Raw genomic sequence first — 22,320 nt, 5'->3', positions numbered from 1 at the left:
AAAGACTTATTTAATTTTTTTGTTAAATTAAAGGGCTTAATTTGATAGTAAAACACTTTTTTAAGGACCTATATGATTATTTAGCATAACTTTAAGAGTCTATATGCCTTTTGTCTTTCTTGACACTATAAACAAAGACATTTATCCCTTCTTTCATTTAATTCTGATAAAGTTTTTGTAGTTAAGAGAAATAATAATACTTGGCATATAAAGAGTTTCGTGTAATCAAATGATTTAAAAAAATTAACTCTTTGAAGAAAAAGAAGAAATCAAGAATAGAGAAAAGGCAAGATCAGATGCAAAAACCGTGTTTGAAAAAATGATTGACAAACATTCTTGATTATTGACGGCAATTATGAATGGGATGAGATGCAATGACAGAAGATTGGAGGTGAATCATGATGGATGGATAATCAGACTATTCGGTAAAAAGAGAAGAGGAGTAGAGAAATAGAATAGAAAGAGGAGGGAAGAACATATTTGGAGAGTAGAAAGAACGAAAAAGGAAGAACAGCGCAAGAACAAGAACAGGAGAGAAAGCAAGAGAAAGATTAGAAAGAACACAGGAGACAGCGCAAGAACAAGAACAGGAGAGAAAGCAAGAGAAAGATTAGAAAGAACACAGGAGAATTGGCAGAACACTATGTTCAAGAGAGGAGGAAGAAGAAGACGAAAGAAGAATTAGCGGCAGAACAAAGAAGATGCGGATTCCATCGCTCTGATACCATTGATACAAAGAGTTTTTGCATTAGTTTTTATAGAATTAGAGAACTAGGGTTCCTGTAGAGCAAGAAGAAAGGAAGGGAAGGAGGAAGAAGAAAGGAGAGAGAGAAAGAAAGAGAGAAGAGGGATTTCATTAATATAATTGTTCAAGATACAGCCATGGTTACAGATCAGCTATTAACAGAGACTCTTCAACTAGCTAATCGTCTAGCAAATTAACCACACGTGCTTAACAGAAAATCTAACAAAATAACCATTTTCAACAGATCACAACAGCTTCTCAACCATTTTCCTGCTTCTGCAACTGATTTATTCTTCTTCCTACAACTAGCAAGTGTGTGAAAAGACACCGTAGCAAGTAGCTTACTGATTCTCTGATATCAACGACATCATATCACAAACACAAGTATGAAATTAGATATTTATATTTTTGCCGCATGACAGATGTTACTAGAGAGAAGTTATGTTTTCACTAGTTCTCAACTAGTTTTATCTGTATGCCATCCCCGAATCCTAATATAGGATCTCTTCTAACCTCAGCTTCCTTGATCATTGTCCAGCTATCATCAGGAATTACAAAAATAAGTAAAGGATCAATAAAATCTTGTCAGCTATCTTCCTAGCAGCAAACAATGCTTGGAATTTACCTATATTTGGTGACCAAGACATGGAGGAATACAGACAATGTCACTTTACTGAACTCTGCTCCAGCACACTGTCTTGTTCCTTTGCCAAAAGGTGTGAAATTCTTAGACACGATTGCAGAGCCAATGTCCTACAGAGTCCATTCATCAATCACTCAAAATCAGATAATTAGATACAAGAAATGTAAATCCTAGTAATGGATGATATATTTTCATTGTATGTGAACTAAATAGCTTACCTTCCAGCGCCAGGGATTAAACACAAGTGGATCCTTGTATACATCAGGATTTATTTGACAAGCAGAAGTGACCATCATTATCGTCCAGTTAGCAGGAATAGTATATCCTTTGAGAAGGGAAAAAAAAGTATAAACTAATATTTTGAAAACAAGTATAAACTCTTTGAACTATATTAGAATGAATTAATTGCAATTCAGAAATTTTATGCCTTTGAATTGAAAATCTTTAATCGCTTTTCGCAATAGCCCTGGTACAACGTTTCCCAGCCTAAGAGTTTCGTTGATGACCTGTAAGCAGTGCTTAGACAATTGTTGAGAAAGAGAAAACGAAAGAAGATACTGTAGAGAGAATCACCTGATGGGTAAAAGTCATTGATTTATATTGTTCCCATGTGATTGATGAGGGATCTGAACCTTTTTTATTTTTGAGAATTTTGACATGCTCAGCCTGTGCCAAATTAATCACTGATATAAATAAACAGGATATCTATCTATTTGATAGCTAGAACATGGATTTATTTCATACATATACCTTCAACTCTTGAACTACTTCTGGATGGGCTGAAAGGAACTTGAACATTAGTGTTGTGATTGATGAAATTGACTCGGAGCTGGCAAACAGACCCCCAAACATAAGCATGCATATAAAATCATCTGTCAGGAACTTCTCCTTTTCCATATCATTCAGGCACCGATCGAGGACATCTGCTCCACGCTTCTCAACAGTGTTGCGTCTCTCTACAATAATCTTTTTCAAAATGCTCATGGCTTTCCGGTGGTCCTGTATTGATAAAACATGGCATTATTTTGAAAAAAAAAAAAGTCTATAAAGTCTCAAAGTTGCTAGCCACATAATATGTTTTTCACTCGAGAGATAAATATTGAAGAGATAGATTGTATTTTTTTAAAATACACTAAAATTCATCGGTAAAAAATTAATTTTAAAAATTTGGGGAGCAAACACTAGCTTTTTTTTTTGAAAAAAAATATTAAAATATATAGATAAAATTTTTAATTTTGAAAACTTTTGGGGGCATCGCCCCTTAAACTTCAAGGTAGTTTCATCCCTTCAAATATGTGTCTTGAGTCCACAAGGGAAGGATGGATGTACACAAAACTTCCACCCAAACTTACTCCACTCTTACCTGAAGACATTGGTGGTATGCAGTACCAGGAATATTCAAGGGAAATGATATAAGACCTTCTATAAATTTAGCAAAGGTCTCGCTAAGCTTTTCAGGTAATTTTTCAGCATCATAACTGAAGAAAATCTTCGCTGTAAAATCGCAAACTGCCTGGAACAGACAAGAGTAAAACTACTTGTATGTTTTATAACTAGAAAAATAGAAGAAAATATATATGAATATTGGGCAAGTAAAAGCTAGAATGAGCTTGAAATTTACCACAGAAGCAAAATATTTTACATCCACTGATGGTTGATTCGACCATGAGCGAAGAGTTTTGTTAATCATATCTTCTATTTGAGGAAGCAACTGTTCCTTAAGGTTCTCCGAACCAAAATTACTCAAGAAAAAGCTTCTTATGTACTTGTGAATATAACCAGCAGAATTAATTCTTGATTCACTTAAAAAAAGCTTTGAAAATGTGTCCAAATACCATATTTCCACTAATCTCTCTTCTTGACCCAAGATGTAATGGTTGAATTCAGGATCAGTTGAAACTACAATCGGTCGACCGGCCACGTTACTTCGGAATATAGGTCCATATCTGAGTAAAAAGAGAAAAAAAAAAAATTCATTATAACAATTTAATAATAAAAATTATTTTAAAATAATTCTAAATGCAACAGATCAATTTGGAAGAATGAGCCTTTAAATTATTAGAAGAAAGGACTTAATCTCAATATGTATTAATTGCCCGAGTATACCCCGGCTGTATGGAAAAAAAAAAAAAAAAAAAAAAAAAAAAAACAAAGATGAAACTATGGTAATGATATTGTTTACCTTTGAACTCTCTTTTTGATGAATGGATGAAGATCAAGAGAATAGCTAGTAGTTAACAGCTGAAGGGTCTCTCCAATAAGAGGAAATCCCATGGAACCTGGGGGCAGAATACCATTGCATTTCGGGTTCCTCCATTTGTTAATCCAGTACATATAGTATGTCAACAGTAATCCTACCAAGAACAATCCTATTGTCAACATTTCTAACCTTTCTTTGCTAGTGTATAAATGAGGAACTGCGAACTTTCAACTCAATCTTTCATCTATATATAGTAATAGGACTAGTGTTGGAGTCTTTTCCTTTGTGAACTAAGAGAGTATTTGGTTTGATTTATAAGTCGGTCATCTACCTATAAATATAAAATTATAATTAGATTAACATTTGATTTAACTTATAAATTAAAAAAGAAACTACTTAAAATAAATTAGAAGTCATAAATAAGGATTTTTTTTTATTTATTACTTAATTAGGACTTATTTATTTATTTTTAAACTATGTTTTGATTAAATAAAAGATTATATTATCCTAATAATTTTTAAAAATATTAAGAATATCCTCATTTTAATAACTAGAATACTCATGATATATCTTTTTTGATTGTTTTGATAAATTAAGTTTCTTTAAAGTACTTTTTAATCAAACACTTAAATTATTTAAAAATTAATTTCAAATAGTTTTACCAAATATTTAATTACTTATTTCTAAATTAATTTATAAGTTAATAACTACATTTTAAGTCAAAGAGTTAAAAAATAAGTAATCAAATCAAACACTTTCTAATCAGGACAAATATGATTAACTTGAATAACTAACTACTCTAAAATGTGGAAAATACTTTAGCAACTGTGAGGATTGAATAAGTTTACAAGACTCAATCAGTGCTTTCAATAAATTGAGAGTTTATTCCTTTTTAGTGGGTGATCAGTAAATCGATTTAATCCCTCAATCAACTATACCTTAGCCCTGAATTGGGGAGTCTCGTTTCAAGTAATCTTTAGAGGTAGATTAATGCTTCTTAGCATACATTAAAATTTCACTATTAATATTAAGTCCAATTGTTCTTTATATATTTATTTTGATTTATTCCATGATTCAGATTTATAATTAAACAAACATTTCAGTCCATAATTTCATTCTACTTTTTCATTTTCATTTTATTTCATAATTAAAAATGATAATTTCCTTTTGGAGAGTATTTATTAAGTTTTGATATTTAATTTGGTATTAGCTAATTTAGTATTAAAAAATAAAAAATTAATTTTCTATTAAAAAGTAATATATTTTAAATAAAATAAAAATATCTTAAAATTAAGATATATATATTTATTATATTAAATCATTAAATAAATATTATATATATATAAATAAATATAATACATTTTAATTTCATAATTATTTATTGATTAAGTATAGAACACTGCGAATACTTAGTAATATTCTATTGATTTGATGTAATATAATGAATATAGCTAGTCAAGTCGTGTCTAGTATTAATAGTCTAATAAATGATAAAATTCCATATTCTCCTTTAATTTGGAAATAAAAATATTTATTACAATACATATAAAAAGTGAAAAGGGAAAATAATGAAATAGTAAAAAAATATTTAATCATAAAAATATTAAAATAAAAAGTAGTTTTTTTTAAATAATTTTTTAATAGCATTTAAAAATGATAAGTTTTTTTTTAATTATTATTATTTTTTTATTTATATATATCTGTGGATCGTGTTTGTTTTGGTCCATGACCAATTCAGCCTCACCCATTGCCTTCATCTCAAAAGTTAAGCCTAAGCCTTGCATATTTATCCAAGAGATTTCCATGTACTCAACTCCACCGGTTGGATTTAGGGTTGGGCTAATCTTGGTGCATTGATGATTATTTATTTATTTATTTATATAAAGTAGATATATGCACACATTATTCAGAGAAAGAATGAATATCTCCTTAATAAAATTCTGATAATTTTATCAAAACACTTTAAGTATTGATGATTCATAACTATAACAATTTTAGTTTTTTTTTTCTTTAATTTACAAGTGACTCATTTATTTTATACATAAATTTTATAATTTAATCATCAAATATTTACTTGAAATAGTTAAGATTTTCAATATTGATGTAGGACTTACGCTTCATAATTGATTTCTGATATTTTACATTTTTAAAGTGATATAAATTGAGTGATTGAGAATATTTAGAAATTAGGTTTTGTTTGGATTTATTTTGTTGACAAGAAAAAGGACTTTTAAGGTATGGACAGAGACTAATGGGAGAGTCCATGGCGGTCCAAAACAAACAATTGACTTTGGCAGTAGCATGCGAATAATTCTTTTGTAAAGCAAAAATTCCATGGAATAATACACTGAAAAAAAAAAAATAGTAACCCTTTGAATTTATTGCTAATTCATTAAAATTGATTTCTAATTGATTTAACAATCGATTTAGTAATCGATTCAGTATGTTGCAATGATATTGGTTGCAAATAGTAATCAATAACTAAATCAGTTATAAATAGTAACCGGCAATTAAATCGATTGATAAATTAATTAAATTTAAAAAAAAAGAAAATTTTAGTAAAAAACCATCGGTTACTAGTAGCAACAGATTTACCAACTGAAATCAGTTGTTAATACCAAATGAAACATAATCCGTTGTAAAAAATTTGGTGTCTTTAATTTTATAAATTTACAATCATTTTGTAAATTGGATGTTATCTGTAACTAATTTAGTAACTAAAAAGTCAATTGCTAACTTAAAAAATATAAAAAAAAATAAATTTCCAAATAATAAATAAATAATTTAAATAAATAATTTTTTAAAAATTTATAAAATAATAAATTATTAATGAAAAATAGTACTGAAAAATTAATATAAAAATATTATAAAAAATTAGTAATCATAACTATTATAAAAAAATATTAACAAAAAATTAAATATAAAAAATTTTTGTAAGATAAATTAACAATAAATTACTAAAAATTAATACCACAAATAATTTACTAATAAAAAATATATTTGTACAAAAATTATTATTTTATGCCAAAGAAAAATAAATTAAATAAAAAAGAATAGAAAGAAAAAGATGATAAAGAAGAAAATAAATGAAAAAGAAAAAGATAATTAAGAAAATAGATCAGAAAAAAAATGATGAAAAAGAAAATAGATTAGAAAAAAAAATATGTAAAAAAGAAAAAAAACGATGAATAAAATATATAAGAATGAAAAAGATTATGGAGAAAATGAGAGAAAAGACAAGAAAGAGAGAAAAAATGAGTAGTAGGGAAGATAATAAGTAGTGGTGAAAAAAATGAGTAATGGTGAAAAAAAAAAGAGTAGTAGTTATATAAGTGAATTAGTAATAGATTTTAGCAACTGATTATTGATTACTAATTTTTTTAAATAAAATTGGGTGAGAATTTTTTTTAATAAAATTTACAGTCCGTTACCGTTAGCAACTAATTCACAAATTAATTACAAATAAAAATAAAAAAATAAAAAAATGGGCAGAAATTTTTGGAGGGTAAATTTAGTTCCAAAAATTGCTTGCTGTTGACAATCCATTCGCAAATTGGTTGTAAATTAAAAAAAAAAAAAAATAAATGGGTAGGAATTTTTTGGGAGAAAAAATCTGTTGTAAAATCAGTTGCTAATAGTAAACGATTTTAATTAGTTTCAAAAATTGATTGACGTTAGCAACCAATTCACAAATCATTTGCAAATAAAAAAAAAGAAAATAAAAAATTAGGTTGAAATTTTTTGGAGGAAAAATCAGTTACAAAATTAATTGCTATCAATTGTAAAAATCAATTGCTATTGGTAACTAATTCACAAATCAGTTATAAAAAAAAAAATTAGACGAAATTTTTGGGGAAAGAATTTAGCAACCAACATGTAATTGGTTACAATAATCAGTTGTTATTTGCAATCGACAAGAAATCAATTATAAACAACAACTGATTTTAACAATCGATTGCAAATCGATTGCTAACTGTAGAGCGAATTAAAATAATTCTTTAATTTAACAATTAATTCCCTAAATTGATTGCTGTTAGTAATAAATTTTAACAATGATTTTTTAATCAGTTGCTAATAGCAATCGATTTTAAAATCGGTTATTAATCATATATTTAAGATTTTTTAATATCGATTAACAACTGATTTAATAACTAAATATAAATCGATTGCTATTAGTAACTAATTTTAATAACCTATAATAAATTGATTGTTAATAACAAGCGATTTAACAACCGATTATTGAATCATTGCTAAATTTTTAAAATTGATTATTAAATCGTTTGTAATAATTGATTGCAAAACTATTTTTTTATGATAAATTAATAGAAAATTGACATATATAACTATAGTTATTTAAAAAAAAAAAAGAATCTAACCAATGTAATTATAATTACTGATTTTTATTTATAAATAAAAAAAAACTTATTGACATTTACACTTTTTTGCAATCTATTATACATAAACATCATTTTATAATTAATTTTTCTTTTTCATATAGGTTATCTTACATAAAATAATAGGGTAAAATATAATTCTTGTAGCATTGACCAAGCCACAACTTTTATATAGGACTGAACCCATTAATTAGAAAATTATTTAATATAATATGCATAATAATTTTATTTTAATAATTAATTGTGATAAAGATAATGAGTAAAAATATATATAAATAAAAAATTGAGAATTATATTAAATATTAAATTATTATATTATATCATTAATTAAATCTTATGTGATAAAATTTAGAATATAAAGTCATCTTAAGCAGCAAGTAGCTCATATAGCAAGGGATGCTTATGGATAATTTTGAAGAAATTTCTTTTGCAAAAAATAGGAAATAAAAATAAAATTGGAAAGAAAAGAAAAAGCAAAGTCAGCAGCATGGAGACCTCGAGATATTTTTAAATTCTTTTCATACATTTAAATTATTAATTATTTGTACCAAAAAAATCATTTTATGTATTAATTATTTTTAGGTTTAAGGATTAATTAAATTAATTTTTGTAAAATTAATTTAATTAATTTTATTTTATTAATTTTAATTAATTTGTGATATGAGATAATTAATAAGTGGATTAATGATGATTACTGGATGGTTATCTGAGAGAAGGAAGTTGACGACAGTTTGTAGCGGTTTCAAGTAGTTTCATGGAGTGGGCATGTAACTACAGGTAATCGCAGAATGTGGCAAAATGTGTTCCAGAGGTTTCCAGGAGATTTCCAGACACCTACAAGGTAGTTTGTAGCAGTTTTAAGAAGTTTCAAAAAGTGGGTAGGTAACCGTAGAACGTGGCAGCGTATGTTCCAAAGTCTTCCACGAGTCTTTCAGATACCTGCAGGTAGAACCATAAATGTAAGATACTTTGCAACGTGAAAAATGCCCAACCACTCAATCAATCAATAGCAACATACTCTACTAGTCTATTTATCTTTAATTTTATCTGTCTTTTTATTTTACAAAGCTTTGCATTTATTTTTTAAGCTTTGTACTTAAATTTCCAACTATTAATACAATTTCTAGTTACATTAATTATTTAGTTTAAGTGAGATTTTGACGAAATTACATTCAGTCTAATCAGGTTCTCACAACTATTTGAGAGAAGTCAGAAAAGCGCGCAGTTGATACACTTAGTATCTGGCACACTCGTAATTCTTAAGCTGTTAGCCAGTCAAATTATTTTCTAATGAAATAATTTTTGGCACATCTAGTGGAACCCATTCTCACACAATGTCAAAACAACAATCTACATCACTATTCTTTGTCAAAAATTAGCAAACAATTTTTGGCATGCCTAGTGGGATGAAAGTCTCATATCATTCGACATCATTGTTATCATTTTTGTTTTTTGCAGGCAACACCATGCCTCCAAACACTAGAAGTGTTCTTGGAAAAGAAACCATCGAGTCTCAGGACACAGAGGGAAGTCCTATTGCATAAGGCCTAAATTTGCAAGTTCCTCTTATGGTTGAACGCCTTAAAAGGAGATTAGACCCTCAAGAAGAAGGAAATCAAAATTTAGTTGTTACAGAAATTATACATCCATTGTCTACTAACCTAGTTCAGGGGTGAGATGAAATTTGCAAATGGATTCTTAGTTTATTGGAAACTCTTGCATCGACCATCACTGGTGTCTTGATGAAAGACATGGAACAGTGATTGGGAACTCTTAACCAATCAGTGGAGAGAATTGATATAAGTATGGAGAAAGCAGTTGATAAACTTAATTCACTAGTTCCAGTACTGTCTGATGGTCAGCAGAATCTGACATGGCATCTAGAGGTGTTAACGAGCCTAGGGAACAATCTCATCTTTGTACCCTTATGACAGTGCTGATGGAAGCCATGCTAGTAGTGAAAAAAGATACCGGCCATGTCACACCCTACCCCTCCGTAAGGCATAACATGATCCCGTAGTATACGTAATGAATTACCAACTTCGTCTACTGATAACCCATTAAATACACTACAAGGGATTTCAAAACTTTTTTTTATTTCTTTTTATAGTGGTGAGCACTATTGACAGGTGTTAAAAAATTTTTTAACTGAAGTGAAACCAAATAATACATTTGAAGTATTAATAATTTATGTAAAAATTTTGGCAGAGTGCCATCTATATTTTGAATAAAACAGTTCTTCAAAAACCTGTAAAAAACACTTCAAATATATAATTCCTCAATCCCAAACTCCAACAATTTGTTCAACACAATAAATTTCTCAAACATTATCAACACAGTTCAACAACCAATTTCCCAGTGTTTCCAAAAATCGAGATAAAAGAAATATATCACAATATTTACAAGCCAAAATAATTTACAAATTTAGTTTATAATTTTAATGTACAATTTTAATTTACAACTGCTCAAAACTAAGAACAATATATACATGCAGTGAACATACATTATAATACAAAATGCAAAAATATGGTATACTCAATATACCCGATGAACTCTCAATATAGCATTAACAGCCTAGTCTGCTGCCCTGTCAGTCTGTCTACCTGCGATAGCAATGAAAAACTATCGCTGAGTAAAATTTACTCAGTGGTGCACAATAACAATTTGAAATGCGATATATAAATCTTTTATTGACAATTCACAAATCAAATAATTCACAACTCCATTTCACAATTTACAAAGTTCATATAACACAAATTTGATCAAATAACTGAATAACACAGTTTTGCCAATCAATAACACAATTTGATCAAATAACTGAATAACACAGTTTTGCCAATCAATAATACAATTTGATCAAATAACTGAATAAAACAGTTTAGGCCATAACACAATTTTTCCGCACATGCCGTGTTGTACACCACGATAAGACACACTCACCCCAATAATCGAAATCAATGAGGGAGAAAGCTAGCTAAATAATGAGTACTCATCCACACTCACCTCAGACTGACAAGTCAAAGAGGGAGGAACATAATCACACTCACCCTAGACTAATAAGTCAAGAGGGAGGAATATAATCACACTCACCCTATAAATGGAGGAGGAACATAGTAACAGTGTCATGCCAAGTGTGAATTAAAATAATTCCAAATCACAATATTTCATACAATTCCCAAATCACATTTTATCTCAAAATTTCCATTTGCAAAGTAGGCAACACAATAATTTCCAAATAAGATTCTCAAGGCCAAAACAATAAAAAATTATTCATAACTCATTTCTCCAAATAAATTTTTTAGTAAAAGCAGTGAATATAAAAAGTATTGTGCACAGACACAATTTAAAACTATAATGTTCAAATAAATTTTTAAGTAGAAAATAAGAAATCAAAATTATTGTGCACAAACACAATTTAAAACAATAACATACAAATAATCATAATTTATTTCAATTGAAAAATTCAAAAGAAATAACTATTGTGCACAAACCTCTGATATATGCCTCTTGGCCCTGACTCAGTGTTCCTTATGCTTCTCAATATCCTTTTCAACTGAAACACACAATTTAAAGTGTTTCAGTACTCAATAAATTTGTTTCTAACAATAAAATCCAATATTTAAATTTTCTTGGTACTATTCCCTTCAATTCATTTCATTAGTCAACCTATAATATTAACCCTTGATGCAGTCAAAGCGAGTCAATTCTAATGTTACCAATATGTCACATTTAATAGCATTTTAGTGTTGGTGCATGTTACCAAATTCATTTTCAAGTATATTGCATTTTATTGCAATTTGCTGGATTTCGGTATACTAATTTGACCTAGCCGGATGACCTAGTTCCCTCGGTTTTCGGGTTTCGGTCCAAACTACAAACTTATAGGTCTATGTCTTATTGCACGCAGGGCAAAATTTCAAGTCATTCTGAGTTGTGTATACCATGTTATGGTCAATTTACCAATGCTGGACAGAATGTACCAAAATGGTAACTTTAGTTCATTTTTAGGTCACTTTTGGTTGGGCCAGTTTTGGTACTCAAAATTGTACAAGCTATTTGACTTGCTTATGATCATTTCTGGGTATTGGTGTCTTTATAAGAATTGTAGATATATGTCTAAACTATTCATGGTAAAAATTTCAGGTCAATTGGACCTATTTTGAGTGAGTTATGGCCAAAACACCAACTGCTGCCCAAATGGTCAATTTTCAGGCTTTCAAAGCACTAATTCGGATTTGGTCATTTTTCAAGTCATCTTCTAGGCAGAATTTTGGTAAGCTTCCTTCATGAAAGTTGGCACATTTTGTGCCTAGTTTCACCTCCAATTGGTCTCATACCAATTGGAGCCACACACTTAAGGTTCTAAGCCAAAACATACACTGCCCTATTACACATTGTTCACCACTCATCAATTACACATCCTATGCTTACCAAGTTAATTCTTCCATGTCATTTCTATTTTGTACCTTACCATTAACACATTTAACAACGCATTTTTGGTTATTTTGGCAGCTTATAACCATTCTCAATATGCACACTATAACCTAGAATTTTCCAAGTCCAATTACAACAATTAAACACATGAATGCACCCCAATTACATGTCCAAATTCAAACCTTTATACACACATACATGCTGCCATCCATAACAACATAATTCAATAATATAATTCTATAAAGCAAACCATGAAACAACACATTTTGATCTTCTTCATAAGGCTGCCACAAGTTTACACATACCCATCAATTTCCACTTTCACTTTTCAAGCTTACAATTCAAACCTTGCACATAGAATTCAACTTCAATACAATTAAACATTTAAATCATCATTCAAACCACTATTTACATGCAAGAATAAGCTACTCTTATTGAGGTTCCATGGCTGCCAAAATGTACATTTCCACTAATTCATCAAACTTCAAAAATTCTTCCACAAATCAACTACCCACAACATCCACTCAAAGTTTAATGAAGAATGGGAGAGGAAATGAGCACTTACTTAATTTGAAGCTTGTTAAAAACTCATCAAAACCCTTCCTTCTTGCTGCCAATCTCTTTTCCAAGTTGTGTAGGCAAGCTTTAATGAAGAAGTTGAGGTGAAATGAGGGCTTGAATGGAGGTGCATGGTGGTTGTTCATGTTTCGGCCATGGAGTTTCCATGGAGTTCCATTTGGCCATTGTTTTGAGAGGTTGAAGATGAATTCATCTTTTGTCCCAAATGGCTTTTACATCTGTCCACTTAAAGGTTTATTTAATCCCATAGTGCTCCACTAATCATCCTAAGCATTATAATAATCAACTTTAGTTAATTTCAATTACATCCCTTAGATTTCTTTCATTTATTCTATGTAATTGACTTCTAATTTTTATGGCATTTCCTAAGTGCAATATCATTTATTTTTAATGGAAATTTAGATCAAAGGTAACTCGGGGTGTCAATTGACCACAATGCCCCTATTCGGGTTGCATTCCTAATTTTTCGGTGACACCGAGTTTTATCGTTTTCTCAATTTCTCGTTTTTCTTTGTACTAATTAATTAAATTTTCTTTGATATTTCTAATGACATTTATACTTCAATAGATGTTTATTTAAGTGTAAAAAATATTTTTCAGGGTTCCCCGCAGTCCAAGGCTAGTCAACGGTCCTCGTTGCAACTTCCCGGTGCAGTCACCTATCGCTACGGTTTTTAACTTGTTTAACTTGGTTACATTTCATTGCTATTATTTTTCCTTTATTTTTCTTGTATTTTTCTTTCTTTTATTTCATTATTTTATGTATCCTCACTAATATTTAGATGTAGTTTTAGGCATCCTAGCTGTCCGGACAGACACTGGTCACCGAAACAGTAGAATGCACTACCGAACATAGGAGTGTTACAATTCTCCCCCCCTTAAAATAAATTTCATCCATGAAATTTTACTCAATAGCCATCTTACAATATTCACACGTTTATTTTCTCCTTTCTATATGATCGTATAATCTTCTTTCCTCTGAATTTGTGTAAAACTTTTAACAATCTAATATAACATTTACTTTATTTATATAGCACTAATCATTTCTTACTATCGTTCTGTCTAATATTTCGATTCATGTTCCCTTCTTGAATGACCATTATGGTTGTATTAGAATTATTTATCTAGTCATTGGTTCTCTGACCATTCTAGTCAACAATCTTACTCACATTCGTAATATTTCTTTGTTATATCTGAACCAACTGTTCAAATTTTTACTTTCACAACTCTTCTTATCGATTAATATTCTATAACTTGCTTCTTTTTGTATTAAATTATAACCTTTCGATATTCTAACTTTTGAGTTTTAACTCCCTAAGTAGGATTTTCAAAATTATTTCCAACAATTAAATTCTGTCCTGGCATAACTATACCAAAACAGATGCCGTTGGCAACTATTCTCATCTTGGTGTACTATCGAGTAGTACGTAGCTCTATACAAGAATCTCAAGTCATTACTATAATCTGCAGTTTACAGTATAAACATCAAGAACATTGCATAGTTACTACGATACATCCCAATAGATTAAACTTTCCTATCCTTTTATCCTTTTCGAATTTGCTAATATCCGAAACTTATTCTGATTACAATATCCATTGACAATTACTAACTGTAACATCTTTGCCCTCATCTAGAGCAATTCCATTACTGTAACTTAATTTTAGGTAACTAACAAATTTTTTTTTTTTTTTTTTTTTTTTTTTTTTTTTTTTTTTTGTATATGAGGGACATCAGGAAGGCAATCAATACTGGTACTAACATAAAAGTATGCAGACCCCAGGTCAAACAATACATATATATATTAGTTACTAGTTTAGAGAGTACCAGCAACGATGTCAAAAGTCTCAGCCTCTTCCCTCTGTTGTATAGCGTATACTCTAGCTGAAGCATCACCCTGTTCTGGCTGATTCACAGTACTCTGACTTCTAAGTGTACTACCCCTACCTCTACCTCTGCTTCTACTAACTGATGGTGAACTATTTAGGGTAGAAACTTGGGTTGACCCCTCTGGTGTAGTAAATGATTCAGAACGGCATGGATTTATACAATCCCTAGCAAAATGACCAATCTCTCCACAATTAAAACATGCTCCTATGGCTCTAAACATAACCCACTATGTGGTTTACCACAAGTTTCACAAAGTCGATTTGACAGTGCATTTTTGGGTTTCTATTGAGTTTGCTGATCGGATCGAGGTGGTTTCTATCCAGAAGATCTATCTCTACCTGTGACACCCCTTACCCGACTACAGTTTAGCCGAGCAAGTTATGCCACTCAGTGTGCCGAGCACTCTATTTTATCTTAATTCATTTTTATCATAGTTTTGAAAATAATTTGTGAAATATAATTCATTTATTGAAATTGTAATTTATTTGAGGTTCCGAAAATTTTATAGAAAATCCGGCGGAGTACCAGCTAAAAATGGAGAAAACAGTTCTTCGGAACCTGTGAAAAACACTTCCTATGATCATATTCAATCAATCCCAACTCCAATTATCAACAAAGTCTCAGAATAATTTCATCAATTTCATTTATTTCTCAATCATTCATCTCATGGTACCCATAATTCACATTTTGTATCACATCAATTTACAGCAATTTCTTAACGATTCCTCTATTTGTCATTTTACATCATCATTAGACTCAATCATAAATAAATTCTCACATGTGATTTATAATCACAAATTACAAGTACTTACATTAATACAAAATTATATTACATTTATTCAAATACATATGATAAAATAAGAGTTTAATTACCAAATTTACAAAAATCTCAAAATACAAAATGGGACCTAGTGTCCTACCAATGCACTGTAGTCTGTGAGGTGACACAGACACTATGCAGAACTGTGAATTGCCTTACGAATCGTGGTCTCTCTGGGCCTATGTCCAAATCTTGATTACCTACAGCGTTGCAAAGCGGCCGCTAAGCATAAAGCTTAGTGGTGCCAATAATACAAGAAAATATAATATACAAATAAAAATCATAATTTCTTAGCCATTGTGTTCATAAGAACTGAATAATTACCAGCTTAATGTTTAGTCGAGGGCTAATTACGTTTTATGATATTAACTTCTTCATGCATTTTGTTAATTATTTTCTTCATGATCTTGAGTTTCTTTGTATTCTATCGTAATCATTCCTGATATTTAATTTTCATATTTTCTTTAATAGTCAGTTCAATTACAGTTATACTTTTCCACGCCCAAGTAACCTATCTTTGGGCGATCGATCGATAACGGTCGTTGGCATGGACACCACGGTGCCTCGGGCGTCATACCATGGGACCTTGAGCGTCAACCACGTATGCAGTCAGTATGGCTAAAAAGCCATGATATCACATAATCGGCATAAAAGCCATGAATACGGGCATAAAGCCATGAATACGGGCATAAAGCCTTTCCTTTCGCAGTACTGCTAAAACAATACCCTATTGGCATGCCAAACTATCCAAACCAATCACATTAGGCCTACTAGGGCATTTTGCATTTTTAAGTTTCACAATTTTTGAATTTCAAGTTTTCATGTCACTATTCATTTCATTAGTCAACTAAAATGTTGACTTTTGCATAAACAATAGGTACATTGGTTTTAGTACTCCCAACATACCACATGTTGTATTCAAAACTTGTTGGTTTTGGTCACTTTCTCAAAGTTTAGGTCATTTTGGCAAAATTGCCAATTTTTGGTTTTGGTGTCACTATTCACCTCATTGGTCAACAAAAATATTGATTTTTGGATAGAAAATAGGTGTATTGGTCTTAACACCTCAAACATACCACATTTTGTATTTCAAACTTGTTGGTATTGGTTGCCAATACCATTTTTAAGCTTAATGCTAATTGAGCAAAATTTTTCGGTTTTCATGCTTCATCTTTACTGTTCCATTTGTTATTTTTACAGTGGGAATTTGAGGAAATGGTAAACATGAAAGTTGTTCCTTATTTTGTCTAGTTGAATTTCCTTTTTGAATCACTCCATTTGGAGTTTTGTAGCTCAAGTTATGGCCAAAATAAGTTTACTGTTCACGTGCACTGTTCATGCTGAGATTTTGGGTCTGGCAGATTTTTAGTCCAACTTTGGTCAGTAATTTGATCAAGTTAAGTTCATAATTTGGTCTAACTTTCTTCATATGAAATGTTCTACTATGCCTTAGGTTTCCAACGGTTCAAGAATCGCCTAAATCCGAGTTTTCTAGAGAGAGTTATAGTCCTCCAAACATTGCTGCTCAAATGAAAATTCTGGAAATCTCAGTACAGTAAACTTCACTTTGCTCAATGATTTGATTAGGTTCTGGTCATAATTTGGGGTAGGTTTCTTCATGAAAGTTGTTTTTCTATGTCTTAACTTGTTGCTGTAAAAATTTCAGGTCAATTGACCATATCTACAGTGAGTTATGGCCAAATGAACAGTTACTGTTCATTTGGTCATTTCTGCAGGGGCTGTTTGCAGGGTATCCGGATTGGGGGCAAGTTTTGGTCCTCTTGCTTTGGTCTTTTGGGCATGGTTTCTTCAGCAAAAATGTGCCATTATAAGCCTAGTTTCATGTCCAATTGGCCAAACATCAATTGGACCTACACAGCCAAAGTTATGGCAGTGCAAGTGGACTGAATTTTCAGTCCCTCTGCTGTCCTAGGGCAGCCTACAACTTCACTTTGCAATCCTATTTTTCAGTCCATAATATGGTCAACTTACCTAAAATGGTCACTAAGTGACCATTAAAATGTGCTCTAACAATTTCATAAGCCAAATCAAATTTTCACTTCTCAAAACCCTAATGTCCAATTCAATTTGCCCATAAACCTCAATTAGCACACTAGTTCAACATCCATGCATATTCATACCTTAAACATCATTTCTATCCACTCTAAATTCATTAAGACAATCAAACTCATCCTTCCTTAGGGCTGCCAAAAATTCAAGGGATGCATACACTTAACTTTTATTCATTTAATTTACAATTTCTCACTTATTTCAAGCTTCTAACATGGAATCAAAGAAGTATATATATAAGTAGGCACTAACCTCACTTTAACCTCTTGTAGGGCAGATTTTTCCAAGTTAAATCTTCATTTTCTTGTACTCTCATGGCTGCCAAACACTTCCTCTAGGTCCAAGGATTCATTTTAGTGTTGGGGTCTTGAGGAAATATGGTGAGGAAGCATGAGAAATGAAGCTTTTGTTTGAAAATCAATGGAGGGAGAAGAGGGAGAGATTCATGTTTTGGCTGAAGAAGAAGAAGGAAACAGCAGAATTTTGAGTCCATTTGTCTCTTTTAATTGTTTAAAAAAAGACTTATTGAATGGTGATTGGTGGAGGGTATGTAAATGACATCATGTGATGTCATTATCCCTAATTTCCTTCATTTTTCTTTTCTTTTCTTTTCTACCACATTTCAATTTAATTTTTAGCAATATTTTTTCATATTTTATGTCATATTAATTATTTAATTAACTGGACAAGTCGGCCAAAAATCACCTCTGAAGGCGAAATGACCAAAATGCCCTCCGTTTGGCTTAACGGGTCAAAATTGTCTGTACCGATTGAAAAATTTTTCTAAATATTTTCTTGGCATTCTAATGACATAGGAACCTCAATGAACCTTCTCTGGAGTCCCAAAAATTATTTTATAATTTTTCCCCCGGGTCTAGGGCTCCTCGTTGCGAGAACCGCAACTTACCTCTGGTTACCCATCGCTTGGGCACCGGCTCTTTTGACTTAACTGTATTTTATTTCTAAAATTTTTACTAAATTTTTCTCATTAATATTTGAGTTAATTATGGTCCCTCATTTTGATTTGAATATTTTTCAGGAAGTTCTAGCTGTCCGGACCGACACGGTCACCAGGAGCGATGGTCTTGAATTGCTACTGGGAGGATGTTACAACTCTTCCCCTCTTATTTAAATTTCGTCCTCGAAATTTACCCAATGTAAATAGCCAAGGAGCTAATACCTCTTTATTTCTTCACCTTTCCGTGTTATCCTACTTCACTTTCTCCTTAGTCTCAATCCTATCCTCAAACAGTTATGTACTCATCCTTTTTTATCTTAAATATAGTCTCCTTCTCATCTCCATTCGCTATCTCATTGTCTCTTCACTCTCTTATTCCATACCTTAACCTAAAATAAACAGGAAATACAGATCTGCATTAGTGTCACCTCGACTCTTATGAATGCAATGCATGATATGCAGTCTATCTAGGTCCAGAAACGCCTAAACCGCGCTCTGATACCACTAAATGTGACACCCCTTACCCGACTACAGTGTAGCCGAGCAAGTTATGCCACTCAGTGTGCCGAGCACTCTATTTTATCTTAATTCATTTTTATCATAGTTTTGAAAATAATTTGTGAAATATAATTCATTTATTGAAATTGTAATTTATTTGAGGTTCCAAAAATTTTATAGAAAATCCAGTGAGTCTGGCTAAAAATGGAGAAAACAGTTCTTCGGAACCTGTGAAAAACACTTCCTATGATCATATTCAATCAATCCCAACTCCAATTATCAACAAAGTCTCAGAATAATTTCATCAATTTCATTTATTTCTCAATCATTCATCTCATGGTACCCATATACAATTCACATTTTGTATCACATCAATTTACAGCAATTTCTTAACGATTCCTCTATTTGTCATTTTACATCATCATTAGACTCAATCATAAATAAATTCTCACATGTGATTTATAATCACAAATTACAAGTACTTACATTAATACAAAATTATATTACATTTATTCAAATACATATGATAAAATAAGAGTTTAATTACCAAATTTACAAAAATCTCAAAATACAAAATGGGACCTAGTGTCCTACCAATGCACTGTAGTCTGTGAGGTGACACAGACACTATGCAGAACTGTGAATTGCCTTACCGAATCTGTGGTCTACTAGGCCCTATGTCCAAATCTTCAGTACCTACGCGTTGCAAAAGCGACGCGCTAAGCATAAAGCTTAGTGGTGCCAATAATACAAGAAAATATAATATACAAATAAAAATCATAATTTCTTAGCCATTGTGTTCATAAGAACTGAATAATTACCAACTTAATGTTTAGTCGAGGGCTAATTACGTTTTATGATATTAACTTCTTCATGCATTTTGTTAATTATTTTCTTCATGATCTTGAGTTTCTTTGTATTCTATCGTAATCATTCCTGATATTTAATTTTCGTATTTTCTTTAATAGTCAGTTCAATTACAGTTATACTTTTCCATGCCCAAGTAACCTATACTGGACGACTGGACTGGATAACGGGTCGTTGGCACTGGACACCACGGTGCCTCGGGCCGTCATACCATGGGACGCAGAACGTCAACCACGTATGCAGTCAGTATGGCTAAAAAGCCATGATATCACATAATCGGCATAAAAGCCATGAATACGGGCATAAAGCCATGAATACAGGCATAAAGCCTTTCCTTTCGCAGTACTGCTAAAACAATACCCTATTGGCATGCCAAACTATCCAAACCAATCACATTAGGCCTACTAGGGCATTTTGCATTTTTAAGTTTCACAATTTTTGAATTTCAAGTTTTCATGTCACTATTCATTTCATTAGTCAACTAAAATGTTGACTTTTGCATAAACAATAGGTACATTGGTTTTAGTACTCCCAACATACCACATGTTGTATTCAAAACTTGTTGGTTTTGGTCACTTTCTCAAAGTTTAGGTCATTTTGGCAAAATTGCCAATTTTTGGTTTTGGTGTCACTATTCACCTCATTGGTCAACAAAAATGTTGATTTTTGGATAGAAAATAGGTGTATTGGTCTTAACACCTCAAACATACCACATTTTGTATTTCAAACTTGTTGGTATTGGTTGCCAATACCATTTTTAAGCTTAATGCTAATTGAGCAAAATTTTTCGGTTTTCATGCTTCATCTTTACTGTTCTATTTGTTATTTTTACAGTGGGAATTTGAGGAAATGGTAAACATGAAAGTTGTTCCTTATTTTGTCTAGTTGAATTTCCTTTTTGAATCATTCCATTTGGAGTTTTGTAGCTCAAGTTATGGCCAAAATAAGTTTCTTTGTTCACGTGCTTTATTCATCTTTGAGATTTTGGGTCTGGCAGATTTTTAGTCCAACTTTGGTCAGTAATTTGATCAAGTTAAGTTCATAATTTGGTCTAACTTTCTTCATATGAAATGTTCTACTACGCCTTAGGTTTCCAACGGTTCAAGAATCGCCTAAATCCGAGTTTTCTAGAGAGAGTTATAGTCCTCCAAACATTGCTGCTCAAATGAAAATTCTGGAAATCTCAGTACAGTAAACTTCACTTTGCTCAATGATTTGATTAGGTTCTGGTCATAATTTGGGGTAGGTTTCTTCATGAAAGTTGTTTTTCTATGTCTTAACTTGTTTTTGTAAAAATTTCAGGTCAATTGACCATATCTACAGTGAGTTATGGCCAAATGAACAGTTACTGTTCATTTGGTCATTTCTGCAGGGGCTGTTTGCAGGGTATCCGGATTGGGGGCAAGTTTTGGTCCTCTTGCTTTGGTCTTTTGGGCATGGTTTCTTCAGAAAAAATGTGCCATTATAAGCCTAGTTTCATGTCCAATTGGCCAAACATCAATTGGACCTACACAGCCAAAGTTATGGCAGTGCAAGTGGACTGAATTTTCAGTCCCTTTGCTGCTATCCTAGGGCAGCCTACAACTTCACTTTGCAATCCTATTTTTCAGTCCATAATATGGTCAACTTACCTAAAATGGTCACTAATTGACCATTAAAATGTGCTCTAACAATTTCATAAGCCAAATCAATTTTTCACTTCTCAAAACCCTAATGTCCAATTCAATTTGCCCATAAACCTCAATTAGCACACTAGTTCAACATCCATGCATATTCATACCTTAAACATCATTTCTATCCACTCTAAATTTATTAAGACAATCAAACTCATCCTTCCTTAGGGCTGCCAAAAATTCAAGGGATGCATACACTTAACTTTTATTCATTTAATTTACAATTTCTCACTTATTTCAAGCTTCTAACATGGAATCAAAGAAGTATATATATAAGTAGGCACTAACCTCACTTTAACCTCTTGTAGGGCAGATTTCTCCAAGTTAAATCTTCATTTTCTTGTACTCTCATGGCTGCCAAACACTTCCTCTAGGTCCAAGGATTCATTTTAGTGTTGGGGTCTTCAGGAAATATGGTGAGGAAGCATGAGAAATGAAGCTTTTGTTTGAAAATCAATGGAGGGAGAAGAGGGAGAGATTCATGTTTTGGCTGAAGAAGAAGAAGGAAACAGCAGAATTTTGAGTCCATTTGTCTCTTTTAATTGTTTAAA

General features: G+C 31.3%; 1 protein-coding gene across 1 annotated transcript; it reads right to left on the bottom strand.

Moving 5' to 3' along the window:
* Positions 1-838: 838 nt before the first annotated feature.
* On the bottom strand, positions 839-3,796 carry LOC110663847 (cucurbitadienol 11-hydroxylase-like). The gene is made up of 9 exons (XM_058148586.1): positions 3,571-3,796; positions 3,010-3,334; positions 2,752-2,901; positions 2,139-2,387; positions 1,962-2,054; positions 1,816-1,894; positions 1,607-1,713; positions 1,371-1,498; positions 839-1,283 (listed from the first exon to the last, which is right to left on the bottom strand). The coding sequence occupies exons 1-9, from the start codon at positions 3,768-3,770 to the stop codon at positions 1,196-1,198; spliced, it is 1,419 nt and encodes a 472-aa protein (XP_058004569.1). The 5' UTR covers positions 3,771-3,796; the 3' UTR covers positions 839-1,195.
* Positions 3,797-22,320: the final 18,524 nt, after the last annotated feature.

The sequence above is a fragment of the Hevea brasiliensis genome, chromosome 6 (genome assembly GCF_030052815.1).
Source record: "Hevea brasiliensis isolate MT/VB/25A 57/8 chromosome 6, ASM3005281v1, whole genome shotgun sequence".
Lineage (NCBI taxonomy): Eukaryota > Viridiplantae > Streptophyta > Magnoliopsida > Malpighiales > Euphorbiaceae > Hevea > Hevea brasiliensis.
The sequence above is the reverse complement of the archived record's forward strand: the minus strand, read 5'-3'. Positions and strand labels throughout refer to the sequence as shown.